Raw genomic sequence first — 22,868 nt, 5'->3', positions numbered from 1 at the left:
CCCTCTTGTGCTTGTATCCATGGCAGAGAAGACCGGGGCCATGGGGGAGGGTGCAGCTTTGTGCCGCCCAGCAGCCAGCACCGCCAGTCACAGGGCGGGCCGTGTCCCGGTGTCGGCCCACGGCAGGCTTGTGCACGTCCTTTGTCTGCGGTTCTGGACGTTTCCGCTCATTTCAGCCCAGTTGGTGCTCTGGTTTTCCCAGCTGTCTCCTGAGTCACCTGTTCCCACAGCTGCCGTGAGCCTCGGCCTTCCTCCAGCACGGACTCAGAGCCGTCGCTGGCTTCCCTTCCGCCATTGTGCTCCTGGCCGGTTTCCAGGTCCACAGTGGGCAGCACTGACGGGCCTCTCCGTGTGCAGGTCAACAAGCACGCGTTTTCTGGGGGCAGAGACACCATCGAGGAGCACCGGCAGTTTGGCGGCAACTGTGACGTGGACGTCTCCTTCATGTACCTGACCTTCTTCCTGGAGGACGACGACAAGCTGGAGCAGATCAGAAAGGTGAGGCGGCCGTGTCCCACAGTCGCTGCCCCCGCTTCCCCACGGCCCAGCGCAAGCTCACTGGGCGGCCGGGGCTGCCTCTCGCCTGGGCCTTAGGGCAGACGCTCAGCTAACGTGAGTTACAACCTCAGCAAGTCCCTCAGGGTGTGTACCGTGTGGACACACAGGCCACAGAAGAGAGAGTTCAAGTTGCTGTTCCGTGGTACCCGTGCCTCAGGTTTCATCTGTAGATTAAAGCGAATCCATCTGGAGTCAGCAGGGGCCTGGGGTTGCCATGGACCACTGGTGTGTGTGTGTGTGTGTGTGTGTGTTTGCTTTTTTAAAGATTGATTTTTTATTTGAAAGAGTTACAGAGGGAAGGAGAGACAGAACTCTTCTATCTGCTGGTTTACTCCCCAGATGTCCTCCACAACCGGGCCTGGGCCAGGCCAGAGCTTCTTCTGGGTCTCCCACTTAGGTGCAGGGGCCCAAGCACTTGGGTTGATCTCCGATGCCTTCCCAGGCACAATAGAAGGGAGCCGGACCAGAACTGGAGCAGCCAGGTCTCGAATCAGCGCCCATATGGGATGGCGGCATCACAGGCAGCAGCTCCGCCTGCTACACCACAGTGCCAGCCAGCCTTGGGGTTTTTGCATGTGTGGTCTATTTTTTAAGATTTTTATTTATTTATTTACTTGAAAAGCAGAGTTACAGACAGACAGAAAGTCTCTCCATCCATTGGTTCACTTCCCAAATGGCTGCAACTGTTAGAGCTGAGCCACTCTGAAGCCAGGAACCAGGAGCTTCCTCCAGGTCTCCCACGCAAGGACAGGGGCCCACGCACTTGGGGGGCCATCTTCTGCTGCTTTCTGATGCCACAGCAAGAGCTGGATCTGAAGAGGAGCAGCCGGGACTCGAGCTGACACCCATATGGGATGTGCTGGCACTGTAGGCAAAGGATTAACCCATGCGGCACAGCACTGGCCCCATCCTTGGGGTTTTTTAAATAAAATTTTTAAATTATTTATTTTCATTGTATTTGAAGGCAGAGAGAAAGAGATCTCTTCTACCTACTGATTCATTCCCCAGACGTCCACAACAGCTGGGGCTGGGCAAGGCTGAGACTGGGAGCCGGGAACTCAGCCTGGGCCTCCCACGTGGGTGGCGGGAACCCAGGTACTCGAGCCATCACCTCTGCCTCCTGGGACTCACCCAGGCGCTCCCAGATGGGGTGCGGCACCCAGAGCGTCCCCCTGTGCCGGATGCTGACTGTTCGCAGGGGCGCCTGCCCAGCGCTGTGCGGCACCTGCGGAAGCAGTGCTCTCTGCACAGCCTCCAAGCAGGCAGCTTGGTGCTGGGGACAAAGCCAAGGAGTTCATTACCTCGGTCTCGGTTTTTCACTTACTAGAGTCTTTTACCAGGAGATAAACCTGAATTTCCAAAGATTTAAAAAATGATAATAATAATAATAATAATAAAAAGTCCAAAACAGAATCTGTCAACAGAGGGAACGTTATGTAAGAGTTGTTATAGGGCCAACATTGTGGACAGCATGGTTAAGTTGCCGCCTGCAATGCCAGCATCCCATAGGACCAGTTCAAGTCCCAGCTGCTCCACTTCCGATCCAGCTCCCTGCTAATACGCCTGGGAAGCAGCGGAGGACGGCCCAAGTACTTGGGCCCTGTCAGTCATGAGGGGACCACATGACGTGAACCATTGGATGGAAGAGCTCTCCCTCTGCCTCTGTAACTCTGCCTTCAGATAAATAAAACCTCAGAAATAATGGTTTCCGGGTGGGTTGTGGGGATGACCTGTCTCAGGAGTCTCAGTGGCACAGGGCCTTGACCGTGAAGAAGGACACCACGTGCCCGTGCAGCACGGGTTTGCCTTCTTTGCTGCTACTTTGTGACGTGGGTACTTTATTAAGTTTGTTTAAGGGGCATCTGTTACTTTACAATTAGAAGAAGCTGGGAGGTTTTGTCCAAGTCAGCAAGGCCAGGAGGAGCAGTCATGCCAGAAAAACTGCCATTTCAGGCACCGGTCTCAGCAGCCACACCGGGGGTGGCGTGGTGGAGCCGGGGTCGGTGCTGGGGTGGGGTGGGGGGCGGCTCAGCGCAGGGCAGCTGCTCACCCGTCGGTGGCTTTGGCAGGATTACAGCAGCGGCGCCATGCTCACCGGCGAGCTGAAGAAGGAGCTGATAGACGTCCTGCAGCCGCTGGTCGCCGAGCACCAGGCCCGGCGCAAGGAGGTCACGGACGAGATGGTGAAGGAGTTCATGACGCCCCGGCAGCTGTGCTTCCACTATCAGTAACACGGGGTGGGAGTTACCCGTAACCCAGCCCAGTGGGGTCGCCGCAGCCCGTGGGCTCTGTCGCACGGTACTGCTGGGCCTGCTGTCGTGAGCCCTGTGTGTACCGACCCTGTTTCTTCATCGTCTGTCTTGGCCAGAACACTGCGGGTGATTGGGTACTGGCTAAGGTGGCGTGGTCGCATAGCAGCGCCTGCTGTGAGTCTCACCCACAAAGCAGCCAGGGTGCCACGCCTCTGCCTCGGAGGGCTGCCCTGGAAAGCAGCCCAGGGTTCCAAATGTACCCTTAGAATCTGCTCTTAAAATCTACACTCTGTGGACGCATACATGGAGCCAGAGTGTCGCCTTGTGAAACCTAAGGCTTGACAGGCTGACCTGGGCAGTTTAATGGGCACCTAGTACACTCCAGCCCTCACCAGGAAAGAAGCAGTGAGTGGCCCAAAGCTTTGCCCGACGTGGAAGTGACACAGCACCACTTTCGAGCTGTTTGCACGGGGCTGTGGGCAGAGGTGGGCAGGCTCACTGAGCTGGGTCCTGTGGGTGAGACTTGCGGACTGTGCTTCCTAACCCAGACCATGCATGTATCCCCGTTCTCTTCCCCGACTACCAATGTGGGCTCCACCGAGCCATCCCGGTGGTGTCCGGTGGCCTGGCCGCGCTGCCTCTGCAGGGGCTTCTGCTCTGTCACCCGACCGCAGTGGGGACACAGAGCAGTGCACTGGCCAAGCAGGTGGACGCCGCCCTGGGGGACCCTCCGCGGTTTCTCCGTGTACCGTGTGTGGTCCTGGGAAAACAGCAGCCACATCTCAGGGAAAGGCTCTGGCTGGAGTCCGCCCTGCCCCTTGTCACTCGCTTGGGTATAAATAAACTTTGCTCCCACCCTTGCATCCGTCTGTCTGTGTGGCTGCGCGCTGTCCAGAGGACTAGGCCGGGAGCGATGGCTTCCCTCTGAAGATGGTCCCGAGCCAGGTGGGGACAAAAACCAGGAAGTCGCATGGCAGAAGCTGCAGGCTGTCTGGGCAGCGGCTCGCCTGGGGCGTCGCTCCGCTGTGAAGTCAGCCTGCCCTTCCCTGTCCTTGCCATCACCTCCTGCAGGCTCTCACCACTCGTGTGCTGGTTCCAGCGGCCCGGTGAGAAACAGGCAGACGCCGGCCTCGTGGCGGGAGGAGTGCCGTGCAGGGCCAGGGAGCACAGGCTGGGCTCTGCCCACAGGTGGCCAGGAGCAGGGACCGGCTGCAGTGAGCCCTGGCCTCACGCCACGGGCCCAGCATCATTTCACAGCTAGGAAACTGGGTCTTCTGAGGAGGTGACTTGTTCCCGTCCACACCACGACTTTGTGACGGAGCTGGGCCTGTCCTGACCCTCAGTGTCTGCAGAGCTAAACATCCCATCCCAGGGAGGCCTGGGTTCAAGTCCCCACACAGGTCCCTGTGTGCAGCATGAACTTGCCCAGGCCTCCGTTTTCTGCTGGGCTAAGCCTCCTCCCAGGCCCAGGCACGTCCCTGCCTGGAGCCCACGCACACAGATGGCCAAGTTCACCACGTGGCCCTGGAGTCCACAGGTTGATCCACGCACACAAATGGCCAAGTTCACCAGCCACCTGGCCCTGGGCAGCTTGCTGTGACTTCTGGGAACTCCACTGTGCCTGCGTCACAGGTGCAGGTGCGCAGGTGACATGAGGGCCACCGTGAAATCCCCGGGATGGCAGAGCTGCTGCTGTCACTGTCCACCCAGCCGGAGTGGCCACGTCAGCACCTGAGTGGGGCCTAGACCCAAGGCGCAGGGGACCTACAGACGGCTCCTTCCCCCATCAGCACTTGGGGCACTTAGGACACGTCACCTCTTGGGACGTCTCCCAGGTGAAAGCATGGAGAGGCCTCCTGCTCAGGCTCCGGGAGTGGCGCCCTAGGTCTGCTGTCAGGGCAGGTGCCACACCCACCACCACATCTTGGTACAAACCGGCCGTTCTGTTGTTCTGTTGTTTCGTTTGCTTGCTTGTTTTTAGGATTTATTTATCTGCAAGAGTACAGGGAGAGGTCTTCCATCTGCTGGTTCACTGCACAAGTGGCCTCAACAGCCAGAGCTGGGCCAGGCCGAAGCCAGAAGCCAGGAGCTTCCTCTGGGTCTCCCACGTGGGTGCAGGGGCCCGACCACATGGGCCGTGCTCCGCTGCTCTCCCAGGCTGTGGGAAAGCCGGCGCAGCAAGTGGAGCAGTGGGGACATGAACCGCTGCCCACAGGGGATGTCGGTGCTACAGGCAGCTTTACCTGCTACGCGCTGACCCTACCCAGTCACTTCTTGGAACTCCCCAGGGAAGCACCCTGGGTGGCCGTGCGGCTGAGGGCAGTGCAGGGGGTTCTGCCTGAGGGCAGTCTGCTGGCGCCCCCCTAAACAACCTAGGCCTGGAGACAGCAGGGCCAGCTGTGCTTAACAGCAGTGGAGGTGGAGTGGGGGCGCTCACTGCCCAGGACAGCTCTGCATACCGAGTCGGGGGCCGGCCTTGGCCTGCAGCCCACGCGTGTGATCAGCCCACAGCTATGGGAGCCAGCGCCTTGCTTCCCATTTGAAATTTCAAGGGCGGCCTGAACACTGTGGCTCCGCCTAGTGGGAGGAGCCAGCGCGTGCCCAGTTGTGCCTCCGGACCAGCCTTTCTTCCAGATCCTTCACTCCCTGTTTTTAAAAAGTGGCATGGCCGCTGCCACCCGTAGGCCACCCGTAAAGCGAGCAGGGGCCCTCCTGTGAGCTGCTGCCCCAGGGACAGCCGTGGGGCCCAGCCTGGGCCCGCTGCTCCATGACCGCTGGAGCCGGAAGTGAGCAGGAGCCAGAGCCGTGACCACTGGAGCCGGAGTGCCAGTAACTCGCCTGCCCCGTGAGTGGCCGCGGGGCTGGGCAGGAGGAACGACGCCATCCCTCGCAGGGGCCCCTCCCCAGCACCTGGCCAGGGCGTCGGCCTCCCGGGCGCACAGCGGGAGGAGCTTCTAGGAATCTCCGCCGGCCTTGGCACGTCCACACCTGAGCGCTTCCTTTGCGCCAGCCCAGGGGCGGAGTCAGCTCCAGCTCTGGGGGTCGGGTAAGCATCCAGGCGGCCAGCCAGGCTCTGGTGGTCCAGCAAGGAGAGCTTCCTGGAGGAGGCAGGGCAGAGGAGGGCATTCCTGGCAGAGGCGCAGGGTATGAGGTCAGGTGTGCAGGAACACGCTGGGCGTGGGGCTGGCACGACAGGAGCGGGCACCCAGGCTGGAAGTGGGGCAGTGGGCGCCCCCATCCCAGGAAAACTAGGGCGTCCGGGCTGAAGACACGATCCAGGAAGTGTGTCTGAAAATGTGGTCAAGGCGGCTGTCGGCCAGCTTTGCCAGAGGGTTCGGGCTGTCCTGGGAGCCACGTGGTACCCGGGAGAGGGAGGGCTTTGGCCACAGAAGCACAGGTGACTCCCACCTGTCCCTCCCTGCTGTGTGGCCCTCGGCAAGCCCTTCTCCCTCGCGGGAGAACCTGTCCGCTCGCCGGCGTCAGGCTGCAGTGACCACCCGTGTGAGGTCCTGGCCCCTCCCACCTGCAGTGCCCACTGGAGGGGCAGCTCAGCCACAGCAGCCCGAGTGCTGCGCTGGGTTTGCAGGGGGTCGTCAGCAGGAAGGGAGCTGGCAGAGCCAGGCCCACGGCCCCCGTGGCGGTCAGGCTGAGCTGGAGGCAGGAGGAGACCAACACCACCACCACCAAGAAGCAACACCCCGAACGTCCACCACAATGTTTTATTGACATCAGCCCCGACCTGCCGGTCTGCGTGTGGCAGGACAGCGTCTACAGGCAGAGTGAGGGTGCGTGGCGAGAACTCACAAGGACTGTGGCCTCAGGCCCCTGCCAGAGCCCAAGCCCAGGTGGGCACAGCTGCCCCGGCCGTGCCCCCGGAGCAGCCTGGGGCAAGGAACAAGCTGGTCTGGTGCAGGCACACGACCACGCTGGCGCCCTGCTCCCCAGCCCTGCTCTGTGGCCAGGAGACCAGCCAAGCTGCCCCCACGGGGACAGTCGTGAGGAGCACACAGAACACAGTGGGAGCTGGATGGGATGTGAGTACCGAATGACCATGCCGAATGCCGCCGGCTGGTCGAGCAGAGGGGTTCTCTGCAGAGCAGTTGGACAAATGACTCCACGTATCGGAGCCCGCGCTCCCTGGCTCATGGGACCCTCAGGCCGACCCTGGGATGGCACAGGTGGACCCCAGGCGGCTCTCCAGGTGTCCTAGGTGAGGCCGTGTGGGGGCCCTGAGCCCAACCACTGTCCCCTTGGCCACCTCTGACTACACAGCCCGCTGGGCCCCAGGCCCCACTATGTGGACAGGCCCCGGGCGAGGCTCAGCGCGGCCTCGTAGGCGGCGAACACCACCATGTTGACGGGGAAGGCGCGGCAACAGTTGAGCGCCAGCCCCTTGAAGAGGACGCGCGGCCCCTCCTCACGCACACTGGTCACCACGCAGTGCAGGAGGCCCCGGTAGCGCCGCTGGCCCTGCCCATCCGCCTGCAGCCGCGACTTGATCACGTCCATGGGGGTGGCCACAGCCCAGGCCAGGACCCCCGCGCAGCCTCCGGCCAGCAGCACACCCAAGACATCTGCGGAAGAGACCAGGGGCGCCCCCGTCACCCTGCAGCCTGCCCTCACTTTGCCAGTGGGGACACTGGGGCTCAGGAAGACCCGTCCAGGGCCACACCGTGACCCTGACTCCTCGTGATGCCTAGGGGACCAGGGTTCAAGTCCCAGGCCAGGAGTGTGTGGCTCCACCTACGCCCCCTCTTCCCCATGGACTGACCCCACCCCCGGCCCGACCTCACCCCCCACATACCTGGCTGGCTCCGGCCTGCGGGGCTGAGCCGCTCACAGAGAATGGCATAGGAGAGGAAGTAGGTGGCAAAGGAGTGGCCGTCCCGCAAGAGCAGGGCCGAGCTGCCCCTGTAGAGGCCCCGCAGCCCCTCCTCACGGGCCACCGTGGCCAGGCAGTGCAGCGGGCCGTGGTACTTGGGCCCAGGCCCTGGACACACGGGAGGGGCAGCAGAGGGCCAGGAGGCTGAGGGCCGCCGCTGCGTCGTCTGTGTCTGCAGCCGGACCTTGGCCACCTCAGTGGGCGACGTCAGGAACACCTGGGCCAGACGGAAGGTGGGGGTGAGCCCAAGCCTGCAGCTCTGCCCGCACGGCCCTGCACCTGGCTGGGGGCTGGCCCAAGGGCTGTGACGGCATGGGGTGCAAGGCCAGCTCTGCCCACACAAGGCCAAAGTCGGCGCCCTCCACAGCAGCCATGTCTATCCCGGCACGGGGCACCAGGCCTGCCAGGAGCTGCCGCGTGGTGGGGCTGTTCCACGCCAGGCTCCCTGCCGGGGTTGGACGCCCACGACCTCACTCCATCCTTGGCCAAGGCCACTCAACTAATGTGAGTCAGGACCATGAGCCCAGCCTGGAGGTCTAGACCCCCACTGGCCGGGCCACCAGGCTGTGTGCCGCTGGCATGGGTGGCACGCGTCACTGCTTCCTCACGCCATCTGCCGCTCTCGGCACCTTCTGCTCAGAGGCCTCTCCCAAGGGAGCTCTCCCGGGCCTCACCTGGTCTGCACCTGTCGGCCGGGCCTGGCATGTGCTCCAGGCACAGCCGAGGAGAAAGCAATGCTGTGTGTGCGTGGCAGTGGCCAACTGTGTCCCGGTATTGTGGTGCCCACACTGGAGACAGAGCCCACCGGCCAGCTGAGGTCACCAGTCTGATTCCCTGGGCCTCCAGCTGACCTCCCGTCTCCCCGGGACCCTCAGGCTCTCCCAGGGATGCTGGATGGGGCAGCTGAGTCCTTGTGCGCCAGGCACCGAGAGGAGGGGTAGCTGGGGCCGCTCCTGGCGATGCTGCCTTCTGCTAGCCTTGGTCCCCCTCAGACCTCCCTCAGGCTCTCCCAGGCCCCCGTATCAGCCCCCACTCACACGGACAATGCCGGAGGCCCATCCCGAGAGCGTGATGTCGGCCTTGGCAGGCTTGGCGTCAGCGCGACCGTACCTGATCCTGCAGATGTGGGCCAGGCAGTGGCGGTAGGTGCCAAAAGACACGGATGAGACCAGGGACACCGTGCACACGGGCAGCGAGAGGCCCCGGTAGAAGCCCCACACCTGGTGGACAGGGCCTGTGTTAGGCCTGGCGCCAGCCTGGAGGAGTGGCTGCCCCAGCCACCCCGCCCTGGGGCCAGGGACTGCAGCGGTCAAGGTCTTCCCAAGTCACCGGCAGCCTGGGCACCACTTGAAGCAGGGCAGGGACCGGGGGGGACACTAATACTCAACTTGCAGGGTCGCGGTGAGGGATGGAGGGGTCCAGGGCCAGGGGTGTGGTGACCATGGACCCGCGAGGCCTGCTGTTGCTCTTGTTCCCCAACCTGAGCCCTGGCTGCTCCGAGCCCCAAGTTCACTTTGGGAAATGAACCAAGTCCCTCTCTGAACTGGGCTGGAGGCTGGACCCTAAGCCGCCTGTCCACTCCACAGAGCAGAGCTTCAAGGAGTGCCCTGCGCGAGTGGGGACAGAACACCACGTGGCCTGCCCCTGACCTTCAAAAGTCCCAGGGCCAGGGCCGGGGCCAGCGTTATGGCGCAACGGGTTACGCGGCTGCCTGCCTGTGGTGCCGGCATCCCTTATGGGCCCAGGTTCGAGCCCCAGCTGCTCCACTTGCAATCCAGCTCCCTGCTAATGCACCTGGGAAGGCAGCCGGAGATGGCCCAAGTGCTTGGGCCCCTGCCACCCACATGGGGGACCATCTGGGGAGTAATCCAGTGAATGGAAGATTTCTCTCTCTCTCTCTAATTCAGCCTTTTTAAAAAAATAAAAATAAAAATGGCGCTCAGCCCTCTGCCTCTCTGCTGAGCTGCCCGCCTGGCCTGGTCAGGTGTAATCTCTCTACTCAACCATGTAACCTCACTCCTTCCTCCACCCCCACCCCCCAGTCTCTCAGGCTCTGTCTGGAGAGGTGCCTATCCGTCCTTACGGATGTCCCTTCCCTAGTAAACCTTGCTATTTTACCTCCAATAAATAAATAAATATAAAAAAAAATAAAAATACAAAGGAAACGGCTCTAGCCCGTCTCCCCTGCCACCACCCGCTGCGTGTGCCGGATACCCCGTCCAGGCTCCCAGAGGATCCAGAGACGGGTGCGGCTATTCCCATTGGGAAGGTGAGAGAGCTGTGGCCCTGGCTGGCGGGGGAGCCTCAGGCCTGGACCCCGGGCCCCACGTGTCCACCCCGGCCCCACACCTACCCGCTCCCGGCGATACGTGTCCCGGATGCAGTGCCAGATGCCCGTGTGCTTGGACTCGGTCTGGATCAGGACCTGAGGGCAAAGTGGGCCTCAGAAAAGGGTGGCTCCAGGCCCAGGGCTGGGTCAGCAGGCCTGGGGCGGGGCAGTCACGCCAGCTGGCGTGTGTGCAGGGCAGGGAGGGGACTCGGGACGGCCATGGTCCCGAGGACCACGGGGAAGGCTGTGTCAGATTCATATTCTAGAAAGTTCTTCCGGCCAGGAGTGGGGTACAGGACACACTACTGGTGGCGCAAGCCTGGAGAGGGGCCAGGGTGGGGGCGGGACCGGGCTGCTGCCTCACCTTCACCGTGTCCAGGGGGTAGCCCACAGCAACTCCGCAGATGCCTGCAAGGAAAGGAGGGGCCCCCGGTGAGGAGCGCCCGCTGGGCCAGCCGCTGGAGCGCGGTTCACGCAAGGAGGAGCGGGGGAGGGCGCACCCTGACGGGATCCCGCCTCCAGCTCCCCTTCCGCACCAGGGCTCGCCAGGCCCAAGAGGGGCCCTGCTCCGCAGAGGGGAAACTGAGTGTCGGGTGCCCCCTGCCTGCCCAGCCGTCTCTCCTGCCCTCGGCCTTGGCCCTCAGGCTCCCAACTGGCCCTCGCTGGCCGAGAGCCAGGAGGCACAGCCTGAGCCTGGGACTGGGCCTCGTCCACCCTGGCCTATGTCTCCCCGGACTCCTGCTTGACCGTCAAAGCCCTGGAGGCTGTTCTGGGCGCGCCCGCGTGTCACGTGGCCTTGCTGCTGTCCCATACATGCTGTCCTTGATGGCAGGCCCAGATCTGTGTCCCGGGGCCCAGGTGCACTTCCTGGCCGTGTGGTCTCAGGGGAGGAAGTGCCCCCTCCGAGCGTCCCCTGTGAGTGCTCGCGTCCAGGGCAGAGGCCGGCCTCAGACCTCTTCCCGGGGCTCGGGCTGCCTCCCTCCCCACACCCACGCTGCTGCCAGAGGGTGGCTGGGCTGCCCGCGGCTGTGTGACAGAGCAGGCCAGACCCGGGAGGCGGCAGGATCTGTGGCGCTTATCTCTCGGGCCACTCTTTCGCAAGGAGCCCCCTCCCCAGAGGGAAAACAGTTTAACCAGCAGAGGGTGGCCTCAGCAGCCGGTGCCAGAGGCAGCGGCAGGCACGCGGGCCCCGGGCTGCCAGGCCCCCACAGCCTCTGCCCAGCCGAGTCCCTGCCGCAGGCCCCAGGCCTCATCCTGCCACCTCTGGGACCTGCTGAGCCTCCCCACGCTGGGTCCCCTCTCCTCAGGGCCTGGCTGTCCCCCACCGCGAGATCAGCCTGCCCTCCCAGGATTCAGTCACTCCTCCCCACGCCAAGGACTCAACAGCGACAACCCCCTGCCTCCAGGCGGCCCCCACTCCTGGGCCACCCCAGCAGAGCGGCCACCCCCCACCCCCGTGTGGCCCCTGCTCCAAGGAACCTCTTCCTCCTCCCAGCCTGCATGGCCTTCTGGGGCCTGGCCACCGATTGCTGCGGGACACCCGGCCTGGCCTGCCCCTGCCCTCCCGGGCCCACGGCCCCAGCCAGTCACCTCCAAAAGCCCCAGCAACAAAATCCATGGACAGTGTGAGGAGCGGCCTCGTGTCTGGCTGCCGTGAGCTCGGATCCGCTGCCACCGCCGAGGTGGCCTCCAGCTCCCCCACTCCCTCAGTCCTTAAATAGCCGTGCGGCGGGGCAGGGCCCAGGCCGCGGGAACCCAGGCCCAGGCGAAGGCTTCCTGGAAGCCACGGTCGATGCCCACACCCACGTGGCACGTGGCTGGGCTCCCTCACCCTGAAGATCCATAGTCCCAGCCCCCCCCCCCCCCGACACAGCGGAAGTGTGTGAAAGGTCACGGCGGCAGCAGGAGAGTCCCTGCGAGCACCAGCCCGCCCCCCCCCAGCTGGGCCCCCGGCTCATCCATCACCCTCTCCACCTGCTGGCCCCATGCTGCCGTCCGCTCCGCCCAGCTCTGTCTCCATGTCCCCAGGGCTGCTGGTTCAGGACTGACGAAGCTGGCAGCCGGGCCCCCGCGGGGAAGCTGTTTGGGGAGAGGCCATGTCCACCATGGAGCCAGTGCCCCCTGGCACACATGGCTGCTGTCCAGCTGGCCGCGCAGCCCCAGGAACGCAGATGCCGGCTGCACAGGGAAGCCCCGATGCTGGCAGCCCTGTCTTGGTGGTCGTCACTCTGCGGGCCTCCAGGGAGCTCAGCACAGTCCCCCAGAGGACAGAGTGAGGGGCAGCTGCTGACTGTGCGTGGTCCCCTGGCGGGGCCCCAGGGGCAGGAGGCCACGTGTCCGCGTGTGTTTCTGTCCTCTGATGCACTGGCCTTGAACAGGCCAAGCGCTGCCTAGGGGTCAGCACCCCTGACGAACACAGTGTGGGCCGTGCCAGCTGCCACGCAGGGGCCAGAGGGCAGGGAGTAGCCCTTCCTGGGAGGATCCCGATGCCCCTCCCGGCCTGGACAGAGACGCGGCTCAGTGTCGGGTGAGGAGCCATGCTGCCTGCGTGCAACCCCAGCATTGCCTCTCACAGCCCCCGGCTCCCAGCGCCCCCACTCCTGCCGGGCATGGCCTGTCTCCCAGCGCCCCCACTCCTGCCAGGCGTGGCCTGTCTCCCAGCGCCCCCGCTCCTGCCGGACGTGGCCTGTGGGCGTGGCAGCCAGGTGCAAGGGCCACGTTCAAAGAAGCACTGGGTCTGGAAGGATGGAGGCCAATCAGGGCTGGCAAGAGCAGCGGGGACTCAGGGTCGGTTGCAGATACTGATTGATTGATTGATTGATTGATTGATTGATTTGAAAGGCAGTGCTCCAGAGAGGCAGAGGCAGAGAGAGAAAGAAGTGGGGGCAGGGAGATCTTCCATCTGCTGGTTCACTCCCCAGGTGGCCACGGCGGCCAGGGCAGAGCCCATTTGAAGCCAGGAGCCAGGAGCTTCTTCCGGGCCCAGGACTTGGGCATCTTCCACTGCCTTCCCAGGCCACAACAGAGAGCGGGGTAGCAAGTGGAGCAGCTGGGACTCGAACCAGTGCCCACATGGGACTACAGGCGGCGGCTTCACCCGCTAGGCCACAGCACCGGCCCCGCAGATGCTATTTTGAGAAGCCTGTGCCTTGAACGGTGTGGGAACGTGGAGCCGTTGCCCACCTAAAAGCACTGGGGCCCCGTTTAGCACCATTTCCCGCAGTGTCCAACACAGGAGGTGCCACCGGGCCCCGGCACCTGTCTCCCTGACCCCTATGTCGAGAGAGCCACCATCTCCTGTGGCCAGCCACCTTCAAGTCACACTCCCATCCGTCACCATCCATCTGCAGGGCACGGGCTGTCACCAGCCCTGGACGGCCCTCGGTGCTGCCCCTCTGCCGCTGGGCTTCAGGCACTGAGACGCACTGTGCACACCGAAGACAGTGGTCCCGCCAGGGGAGGGAGGCAGGGAGGCAGGCGAGACCGATGGACCAACAATAAGACACAGAGGATATCGGAGGGCCCAAGTGCCGATGAGAGAACCAGGCAGGGCGGGGGCACTGCAGCAGCTCGAGGAGGTGACATCCGGGACAAGGTCACCGCAGCCAACTTTCCCTGCCCTTTGTCCCCTGAGCAAACATGGCCAGACTTTGCTCCCTTTCCACGACACAAATAGAAAAAAGGTCACCTCGCTGTTCGCACTGTTGTTGTTTTTCCCAATATTTATTTACCTTTTCGAAAGGGAAAGAGTGACAGAGAAAGAAAGGGAGAGAGAAAAGAGACAGGTCTTCCATCCACTGGCCCACTCCGCAGATGGCCACAGCAGCCAGCGCTGGGCCGGGCTGAAGCCAGGGGCCCGGAGCTCCAGCTGGGACTCCCGCATGAGTGGCAGGAACCCAAACACTCAGGCCGTGGAACTGCTGGTCCGACGGGGTGCTGGCCTGGAGGCGGCAGCTTCGCCCGCTCTGCCGGCACGCTGGTCGCTGTTCAGGCTGCTCCGTGCGGCTCTCACCACTTCCTCCTCAGCTGCAGGGCCCTGTGGTTTTGTCGCCACGCCCGCGACACCCAGCACGGGGCCTGAGAAAATGGATCGGGGCCTTTGCTGTGTCACAGTGGGTCAAGGCCAGCCTACGGCACCGGCATCCCATATGGGCGCTGGTTCGAGACCCGACTGCTCCACTTCTGATCCAGCTCTCTGCTGTGGCCTGGGGAAGCAGCAGAAGGTGGTCCAAGTGCTTGGGTCCCTGTCACCCATGTGGGAGACCGGATGAAGCTCCTGGCTCTGGCATGGCCCGGCCCTGGCCATTGCAGCCATCTGGGGAGTGAACCAGCAGATGGAAAAATCTCACTCTGTCTCTCCCTGTCTCTCTCTGTGAGAGGTCAGTGAGAGACGAGGGGGTGGATGGGCATGTGGACGGGGGACAGACAGGGGAGACGGAGGCTAGAAAGCGTCGCCTGGAAGGGGCAGGACTGGGCCCAGGACGGGCTGTTACACCCCTCAGCTCCCACAGGGTGCTGGGCCCTAAAGACCAAGGGGACCCTCCAAGGGCCTAATGCACTTTTTATTTATTTTTTCTAAGATTAATTTTATTTATTTGAAAGACAGAGTTACAAAGAGAGGTAGAGCCAGAGAGAGAGCGAGAGAGAGAAAGAAAGAGGTCTTCCACCTGCTGGTTCACTCCCCAAATGGCCACATCAGCCAGAGCTGAGCTGATCCAAAGCCAGGAGCCAGGAGCTTCTTCTGGGTCTCCCACACAGGTGCAGGGGCCCAAGGACTTGGGCCATCTTCTGCTTTCCCAGGTCACAGCAGAGAGCTGGATCGGAAATGGAGCATCCGGGACTCGAACCGGGATGTCGGCATTGCAGGCCGGTGCTTTAACCTGCTGTGCCACAGTGCTGGCACCAACGCACTCTTTAAAAGGTCATTTGCCGCCGGCCTGCTTTCCCTATCAGCAAGTCTCGGTGCCTTGCCCCTGGATGCCTGGGGCCCACAGCCTTCTCGCGCCCGCCCACAGCACCCTGGGCTGCCACAGAGCCGGCTCTAGTGGTCAGCGGCTCAGAGCCAGGCAGCATGGACCCAGCCCTTACTCTGCTGTGGGGCCGGGGCCTCGGTCTCCTCATCTATAAAATGGACATTCTCTGCCTAATACCCAGAGTGCCAGTGGCTGAGGGGCTCTGGAGCCGCACCCAGAGGGCACCCTGTAAACGTGGCCATCAGGGCTGAATCCCATGGCCGGCACACCTGGCTGGTTACAGGAGGTGCCGCAGGAATCGCAGGGCGGGGCCTCGGTGTACCCTCGGGGCACGTTTCTGGAAATGTCTCCTGCGCCATTTTCTTTTTAAGATTTTATTTTATTGGGACCGGCGCTGTGGTGCAGCAGGTTAAAGCCCTGGCCTGAAGCGCCAGCGTTCCACGTGGGCGCCGGTTCTAGTCCCGACTGCTCCTCTTCCGATCCAGCTCTCTGCTATGGCCTGGAAAAGCAGTGGATGATGGCCCAAGGCCTTGGGCCCCTGCACCCACGTGGGAGACCTGGAAGAAGCTCCTGGCCCCTGGCCCCTGGCCCCTGGCTTCGGATCGGCGAAACTCCAGCCATTGCGGTCATCTAGGGAGTGAACCTGCGGGTGGAAGACCTCTCACTCTGTCTGTATCGCTCCCTCTGTCTCTACCTCTTTCTGTACCTTTGTCTTTCAAATAAATAAAATAAATCTAAAAACAACAACAACAAAAGATTTTGTTTTATTTATTTGAAAGACAGAGTTGCACAGAGATAGAGACAGAGAGGTCTTCCATCTACTCCCCAGATGGCAGCAATGGCCGGAGCTGCGCCGATCAGAAGCCAGGAGCCAGGAGCTTCTTCCAGGTCTCCTCCCATGTGGGTGCAGGGGCCCAAGGCCTTGGGCCATCTTCTACTGCTTTCCCAGGCCATAGCAGAGAGCTGGATCGGAAGAGGAGCAGTCAGGACTAGAACAGGCAACCATGTGAGATGCCGGCACTGCAGGCCAGGGCTTTATTTTATTTTACTTATTTTTTATTTTTTTGACAGGCAGAGTGGACAGTGAGAGAGAGAGACAGAGAGAAAGGTCTTCCCTTGCCATTGGCTCACCCTCCAATGGCCGCCGTGGCTGGCGCGCTGCGGCCAGCACATCACGTTGATCCGAAGCCAGGAGCCAGGTGCTTCTCCTGGTCTCCCACGCAGGTGCAAGGCCCAAGCACTTGGGCCATCCTCCACTGCACTCCGGGGCCACAGCAGAGAGCTGGCCTGGAAGAGGGGCAACCGGGACAGAATCCGGTGCCCGGACCAGGACTAGAACCCGGGGTGCCGGCGCCGCAGGTAGAGGATTAGCCTAGTGAGCCGCGGCGCCAGCCAGGCCAGGGCTTTAACCCTCTGAATCACAGTGCTGGCGCCTCCTGTGCAGTTCTTATTGTAATGGGCTTTGCCTGTAGTGACTGGACCTGGAGGGGCAGAGGGGGCGGTGGAATGACCAGAGCCTGGGTCCTGGCCGTGGGGCCCAGGCGGGCACTGGTGTTCCCGGCATTTGCAGACAGTGGGGCTCCTGGGCGAGAATGGGCATGGCCAGGAGCCCCAGTTCTCTCCCAGTCACCCCCTGACTTCCCCAAGCCTCAGGTCTTCATCTGGGGAAGGGGACAGCCAGCCCCCCGTGCTAGGCTCGCTCCTGCCCCATTCTGCTTGGGTTTGAATGATGTCCCCGGTTCTGCAGCTGACACTGCCCGGGCCTCCCTCTGACTCCCTTGGGGGTTGGGGCCTGGGTCCCAGGACACAGCTCAGAGCTCAAGCCCCGCCCCCTGCCCCTGCCAGGCACCCCTGCATCCTCCCCGCTGGGAACGAGCACAGGGCAGGCGTCCTGTGGCTGCCTGCCCACTGAGCTGTCACAGCGTTGACCCCAACCTCCTGCCCCCACCCGTGGTACCCAAGGACCCCGCGGCCCGGAGGGGATGCACAGGTGAGACTTCCGCACACACCTGAGAGCCGAGGCCCGCTCTGCCACGCAGGACGCCTCAGCCATTCACTCGGCTCCTGTGCCTCAGTTTCCCCATCTGACAGCTGCTGTGGTTATCAGAGGCCAGAAGGAAGCAGGGGACCTGGGCCAGCCCCTGCCGGCCTGGCCCTGGCCTTGTCTCTTCATGGTTCCCAGGCACCCAACCCCTTCTGGGCACATTTCCGGCCCCTCAGGCTCTGTCCTCAAGTGCAGAGGCGGCCAGCTTCAAGGGCCAAGAGGGCCACTTGTCCTGGGCCTGGGTCAGCTGCACTGCGTGACCTCTGACCCCAGCCAGACCCCAGGCCCTCCCCTATCTGATCAGGTGTCTGTCAGTCCTTCCTTCCTTCCTTCCTTCCTTCCTTCCTTCCTTCCTTCCTTCCTTCCTCCAGGCACTGGGGTCCGGAGATAACCACAGCGCCCGTCACCCGCCTGCAGCCCTCGGCCGGCTGGAGAGTGTACTAGCTGTCCGCTGCCGTGACGCAAATCTCTCCAGAACTTAGCAGCTCAAAGACCCAGCAGGCAGCAGGTCCGCAGGATGGGAGAGCCTGGATCCTGGGCACCAGGATCGCGCTGCGTGGGATTCCTGCTAGAAGCGGAGGTTTTCGCTGGTCTTGCCACACAAGCAAAAAAGTGGGCGACTCTGTTGGAGGGTGGGGGTGCTCACTTCACCCCAGAGCTCTCGTTCCTGTCTCTGGGCCCTTAGCACCATGATGCACACCTTAAATACCCACCCCAGTATATAAGAGGTTTATTCACTTATTTGCAAGAGCCCCAAAGAGGGGGGTGGAGAGAGAGAGCGTCCATCTGCTGGCTCGCGCCCCAAATGCCCACAACAGCAGCTCTAAGTCAGGCTGAAGCCTGGAGCTCCATCTGGAATGGTGGCAGGGGGTCAAGTGCTTGATCTCCGGGCAGGGAGCTGGATCGGAAGCGGAGCAGCCGGGACTCAAACTGGCGCTCTGACGGGGGTACAGCTGTTCAACCTGCCGCACTGCAATGCTGGGCCTACAATAATTTTTTTGAGTTGTATTTTTTATTTATTTGAAAGGCAGAGTTACTGAGAGAGGAGGAGACACAGACATCCGCTGGTTCACACCCCAAATAGCCACAACAGCCAGGGCTGCGCCAAGCGAAAGCCAGGAGCCAGGAGCTTCTTTCGAGCCTGCCAGGACCCAGGAGCTCAAGCCCTCGGGCCACCTTCCGTGGCCTCTCCAGGCACATCAGCAGGGAGCTGGGTCAGAAGTGGAGCAGCCGGGACTCAAGCCGGTGCCCACATGGGATGCTGATGCTGCAGGCAGAGGCTTTACCCGCTATGCCGCAATGTTGGCCCCCGATTTTTTCTAAAGTCTTATTTATTTATTTGCAAGATAGAGTCATACTGAGAGAGGGAAAGACAGAAAGAGAGAGAGAGAGAGAGAGAGATCTTTCATCTGCTGGTTCATTCCCCAAATGCCCACAACAGCCAGGCTGGGCAATGCTAAGGTCAGGTGCCCCCAACTCCATCTGGGTCTCCCACACGGCTGGCCAGGACCCGAGCACTCGGGCCGTCACCTGCTGTTCCAGGCTCATCAGCGGGGGCTGGGATTGGAAGAGGATGCAGAACTCGATCCTTGCCTCTCTGATAGGGGGCGCAGGTTCCCCGAGCAGCGGCTCAACCATTAGCCCGAGCGCCTGCCCCGCGTGGGTGGAACATGTTATCTCACGGTGTCTGCGGGACAGACGTGCTGAGGGCTTTGACTCAGGACCCGTCACCAGGCCGCAGTCAGGCCTGGGCTGGGTCACCTCAGTTCCTTGCCCCCCGGATCCCCCGTGTGTGTCCTCATAACATGGCCTGATTCCCCCCAGAGCTCAGGACCCCACGCCTTGCTGTGCGCCGGCCCCAGCTTCCGCACCGGTCCCCTGGTCCAGCCTAACTCTCTAGAGGGGAGGGGTGTGTGTGTGTGTGTGCAGGGGAGATGGAAGAATTCGAGGGCAGCCAGGAGCACAAACACAACCGTGGTGAGCCCGAGGTGCGGCTCGGCCTGGGGCTGACGCAGAGGCTTCAGGGAGGGGTGGCTGGGAGAGGCTGAAAGGCCAGTCAGAACCGCAGGAGGACTTGGGACACCTGGGAGCCCAGGACGCATGGCGCCGGGGCGGCCCCTGAGCCAGGGCAGGTGGCGGGGGGAGCTGGGGAGACAAGAGTCCAGGCAAGAGGACCTGCAGGGAAGGCACAGGTGCCAAGGCTGAGGGCAGGCTCGCTGGGGCCCCCTGCTGGCCAGGCCTGGCACCAACAGCGCTCAGGGATGCTGGACAGGGTGCAGGGGACGCTGGACAGGGTGCAGGGGACACTGGACAACAAGGCACCAGCAAGACCCGGTCCTGGGAAACAAAGGCCTGGGAGGCAGGCACGGGAGGCTGAGGACAGCCCTGCTGTGGGGACTCTGGGGGGCAGAGCCTAAAGCTGTGGGCAGGAGGCAGAAGAGGGGCTGGCCCAGGATGCGGCCCTTGGGGTGCCCCAGGTGGGGCAGAGAAGAGAAGACCCCTCCCACCCACAGGAGGCTCTGGGCCAAGCACCCACAGGGCTCCTGGCTTCTGGGATTGGACCTCCTTTGACCGTCTCTGGGGCTTCCCAGCCCAGCCCAACCCAGCCCCGCCCAGCACCCTATCCGGCCCCGGCCAAGTCCCGCCTGGACTTGCCTCCTGGCTCACTAACCCTGTCCTCGGGCCAGCTGCCCTCCCTCTGCTGCCTGTCCCCAGCTTAGCGGCACTCCAGCCCCAGCCCAGGCGGGGGCACACTGCCCTCAGGTGGCTGTTTGCATGGACCCAGCTGTGGACCTGGGACAGCCTGCTCGTCCGCGCGCCCCCCTGGAATGACGCAGGGGACCCAGCGACTGCCCTGCCGTCCTGAGCAGAGGCCCCACCCTCGCAGGGGAGCACCTCCGTGGCCTTCCTGCTCTGGGGCAGCCCTGGGCAGGCCCCTCGAGCTCTATTTTTACTCGAGAATCACTTTCCCTCTGTCTATTTTTACCGGTCCCCATCTTGAGTTGCCTGGTGATCTGGCCCGAGCTTCCCTCCACCCTCTTGGCCCCTCAAAGGCCAAGCCGGTTCTGAATGGCACAGAGCAAAGGGGCCCACGGTGGACCAAGAGGTGGGTGGCCCGAGGGGAAACTGGGAGCTTTGGAGCCCACACAGCTGGTGGCAAGGCTGGGCTGACCAAACTCCAGGAAGAGGAAAGAAGGGTGGCCATGGGGGCCTCGGGTGGGGGGGGCAGCTGGGGGCACAGCTGCTCCCACAAGTGGGCCGGAGGCTGCAGATAAATGCACATGACTCCTATTTACTTTTTGATTTTTTAATTTTTTAAAAAAATTTATTTGAAAATCAGAGTTATAGAGAGAGAGAGGAGAGACAGACAGACAGAGAGAGAGAGAGAGAGAGAGAGATCTTCCATCTGTTGGTTCACTCCCCAAATGGCCACAATGGCCAGGGCTGGGCCGATCCGAAGCCAGGAGCCAGGAGCTTGTTCTGGGTCTCTTACATGGTGGCAGGGGGGGCCTTGGGTCATCGGTTGCTGCTTCCCAGGGTGCACTATCAGGGAGCTGGATCGGGAGCAGAGCAGCCGGGACTTGAACCAGCACCCGTATGGGATGCCAGCACTGCAGCCGGCGGCTTAACCCACTGTGCCATGGCACCCGCCCCACTAAATGATTTTCTATTTGAGACAGAGTGAGCTCTCAGCCACTGGTTTCTGCAAGGGCCAGGAACCCAATCCAAGCTTCCCACTAGGGACCCAGATGGCAAGACAAGGTGCATGGGGCGGAGCCAGTACCAGGCCTCCACACAGCCCTCCTCACCAAGCCCCCATCTGGGACCCCTGAAGACACCCTCAGGAACTCCCCAGCACTTCAGTGGATTAAATTAACTCTTGCACTTCCTGCACAGCCATGGCACCTTGCCCAGGGCCAGGCTTCTGCTGGCTCCAACTTGGGCCCTCCCCTGCCTGACCGGCCCCGACAGCCCCCCACCCCCACCAGCCCATCTCACGGACGCCACTTGAGGGGCACAGGAAGCTCCGGGGGACACGCAGCCAGGGAGTCTGCACCCACTCCAGCCCGAGGTCCAGCAGCGGCCACGGCGGCACCGCAGGACGGGCTTGGGCCCTGGGGCTGCCTGCTCGCCTGTGCCTGCACTGGTGACCCTGCTTCCAAGTCAGAGCTGACCACAGGCCAGGCCCACTTCCCAGGGCAGCTCCCCGCCCCAGCCGCACCCCCCACATCACCCTGGCTCCACCCCTCCGAGGCCAGCAGCCCAACACGGGTGGGCAGTTTCTGAGGTTTTTCATTCTAGAACTGCATTTGAGGAAATGGTGGTAAACGAAACAGCCATTTCTGGAACCTGCCACCACCCGCTGCGTCTTTGCCTCTTTTCCTGGACACTGGAAAGTCCAAGCTCAAGGTGCTGGTGTCCACAGACAGCTCGCTTCCTGTTCACGGGCCTGGGGCAGGCGCTGAGATCTCTTACAAATGGGCTCTGTCTTCAAAACCCACCCAGCCCCCACGGGCCCTCTTTTTAGCACCATCACCCACTGTGGGGGGTCAGGGTTTTGACGCAGGGGTCTTTGGGGGACACCCAGGCATTAAGACCACAGCAGAGGGTCAGCCAAGCCCTTCTGAGGAGCTGAGCACCGAGCAGGGACCTGCAGCCCACGCAAAGGCCCTGAGCCATGGGGCCCTGTGCAGAGCATGGGAGTGCTGGAAGGTGAGAGAGGCGAGACCGTGGCCAGGCCACTGTGGGCCTCGGAAGCCGTGGCTCTGAGTTTGGGTTCTACCCTGAGTGAGACCCGCTGACGGCGCCAGCCTCACCCCAGCTTTGCAACCTGTTCGGGTGGCTCCCAGCGCAGGGCTGCAGCGGTGCTCGCCCCAGCCCCTGCCCTGCGCTCCTGCCCCTGCCCCAGCGGGCGCTTCAGCCTCCCAGCGCAGCGCAGCTCCCCGTTCTGCGCCCGCCCGGGGCTCCCAGCCTCCCGCCGCTCACCTCACACACTGCAGGGTGGCGAGCTCGGAGGCGACTTCCTCCTCCTTCCGACCGACCGCTGGCATTGCTGGCTTCTCTGCACCGAGTCTGTCTTGCGTAGGAGATCACAAAGCTGTGCAAAATCAAACCTCCCCTCCCGACGGACCCGTGAAGTCCCGCCCCCTTGGCTGTCCCCCTCCGGGCTGGATTCGGGCCTGCAAGGCGGCCTCCCCTGGCACGGGGGTCAGGGACTGCGAGGAACCAGAGGTTTGAAAAAGCACACTCTGTGCTGTCATTGTATCTCCAGGAAATGAAACAAAGCAACAGGCTCTGAACGCTGACGTAAGCACGCGGCACCGGACGAGGCATCCGGGATTCGTTTGCTTGGCCACACCCTCTTCCCTCCTTTCTGGCCTTCCCTCCGCCACCACGAGGTCAGGGACCCCTGTCTGTCTGCGCCCCAGCACTGTTAGCTGTCACAAAACACACCAAGCACCGGAGTAAGGAAAAGGGCTTATTGGGGGACACCCAGCAGACCGGAGGGGAGGGGCGAAGAGGGAAAAGAGAGGAGAGAGGGAGTGAGAGAGAGAGAAGAGGAGCAGAGAGCAGAGAGAGAGGGAGTGGGCAAGAGAGCAGAGAGAGAGGGAGTGGACAAGAGAGCGAGGAGAGGAGAGAGAGACGAGAGAGCCCCGTGGTCAGGCACAGGCCCTTTTAAAACTTTGCCCGAGGGCGGGCGGGGAAGCAGGAGCAGCGAATCCCATTAGGATGGGGTGGGGCTTGACCACAGCGGTCGGGCCATGTGGTCACCAGGCTGCCAGAAATGGTGGCCGGGCTAGGGCCTAGGATGTAAATCAGGGTGCAGATC

General features: G+C 62.6%; 2 protein-coding genes across 6 annotated transcripts in view; one reads left to right on the top strand and one right to left on the bottom strand.

The window, feature by feature from the left end:
• The window catches only part of WARS1 (tryptophanyl-tRNA synthetase 1), a 36,453-nt gene extending 32,780 nt beyond the window's left edge, over positions 1–3,673 (top strand). Inside the window, exons 10-11 of one of the 2 annotated variants that reach the window (XM_008251449.4) lie at positions 358–498; positions 2,628–3,673. In XM_008251449.4, coding sequence (XP_008249671.3) covers positions 358–498; positions 2,628–2,789 — 303 coding nt within the window. In that variant the 3' untranslated portion in view covers positions 2,790–3,673. 2 annotated transcript variants of the gene reach the window in all.
• A 2,842-nt stretch (positions 3,674–6,515) lies between these two features.
• On the bottom strand, positions 6,516–22,831 carry SLC25A47 (solute carrier family 25 member 47). 4 transcript variants are annotated; one of them, XM_008251452.4, is made up of 6 exons: positions 22,025–22,831; positions 10,386–10,429; positions 10,046–10,117; positions 8,803–8,912; positions 7,615–7,909; positions 6,516–7,384 (listed from the first exon to the last, which is right to left on the bottom strand). In XM_008251452.4, the coding sequence occupies exons 1-6, from the start codon at positions 22,087–22,089 to the stop codon at positions 7,104–7,106; spliced, it is 867 nt and encodes a 288-aa protein (XP_008249674.3). In that variant the 5' UTR covers positions 22,090–22,831; the 3' UTR covers positions 6,516–7,103. The 4 variants fall into 4 exon arrangements, with proteins under 4 accessions (XP_008249674.3, XP_051686805.2, XP_051686806.2 ...); XM_051830845.2 differs by lacking the exon at positions 22,025–22,831 and adding an exon at positions 11,996–12,168; XM_051830846.2 differs by lacking the exon at positions 22,025–22,831 and adding an exon at positions 11,996–12,056 and having other exon boundaries at positions 8,730–8,912.
• Positions 22,832–22,868: the final 37 nt, after the last annotated feature.

The sequence above is a fragment of the Oryctolagus cuniculus genome, chromosome 20 (genome assembly GCF_964237555.1).
Source record: "Oryctolagus cuniculus chromosome 20, mOryCun1.1, whole genome shotgun sequence".
Classification (NCBI taxonomy): Eukaryota; Metazoa; Chordata; class Mammalia; order Lagomorpha; family Leporidae; genus Oryctolagus; species Oryctolagus cuniculus.
This window is presented reverse-complemented; position numbering and strand designations above follow the sequence as displayed.

Coding starts and splice junctions, on each gene's coding strand:
- SLC25A47 (XM_051830845.2), bottom strand. CDS start 12,153: ATGTGTGCCAGGGGGCACTGGCTCCATGGTGGACATGGCCTCTCCCCA. Junction 10,430..11,995: donor CGGCAGCATGGGGCCAGCAG/GTGGAGAGGGTG, acceptor CTTTCCTTGCAG/GCATCTGCGGAGTTGCTGTG. Junction 8,913..10,045: donor ACACGTATCGCCGGGAGCGG/GTAGGTGTGGGG, acceptor CCTGTCCACCAG/GTGTGGGGCTTCTACCGGGG.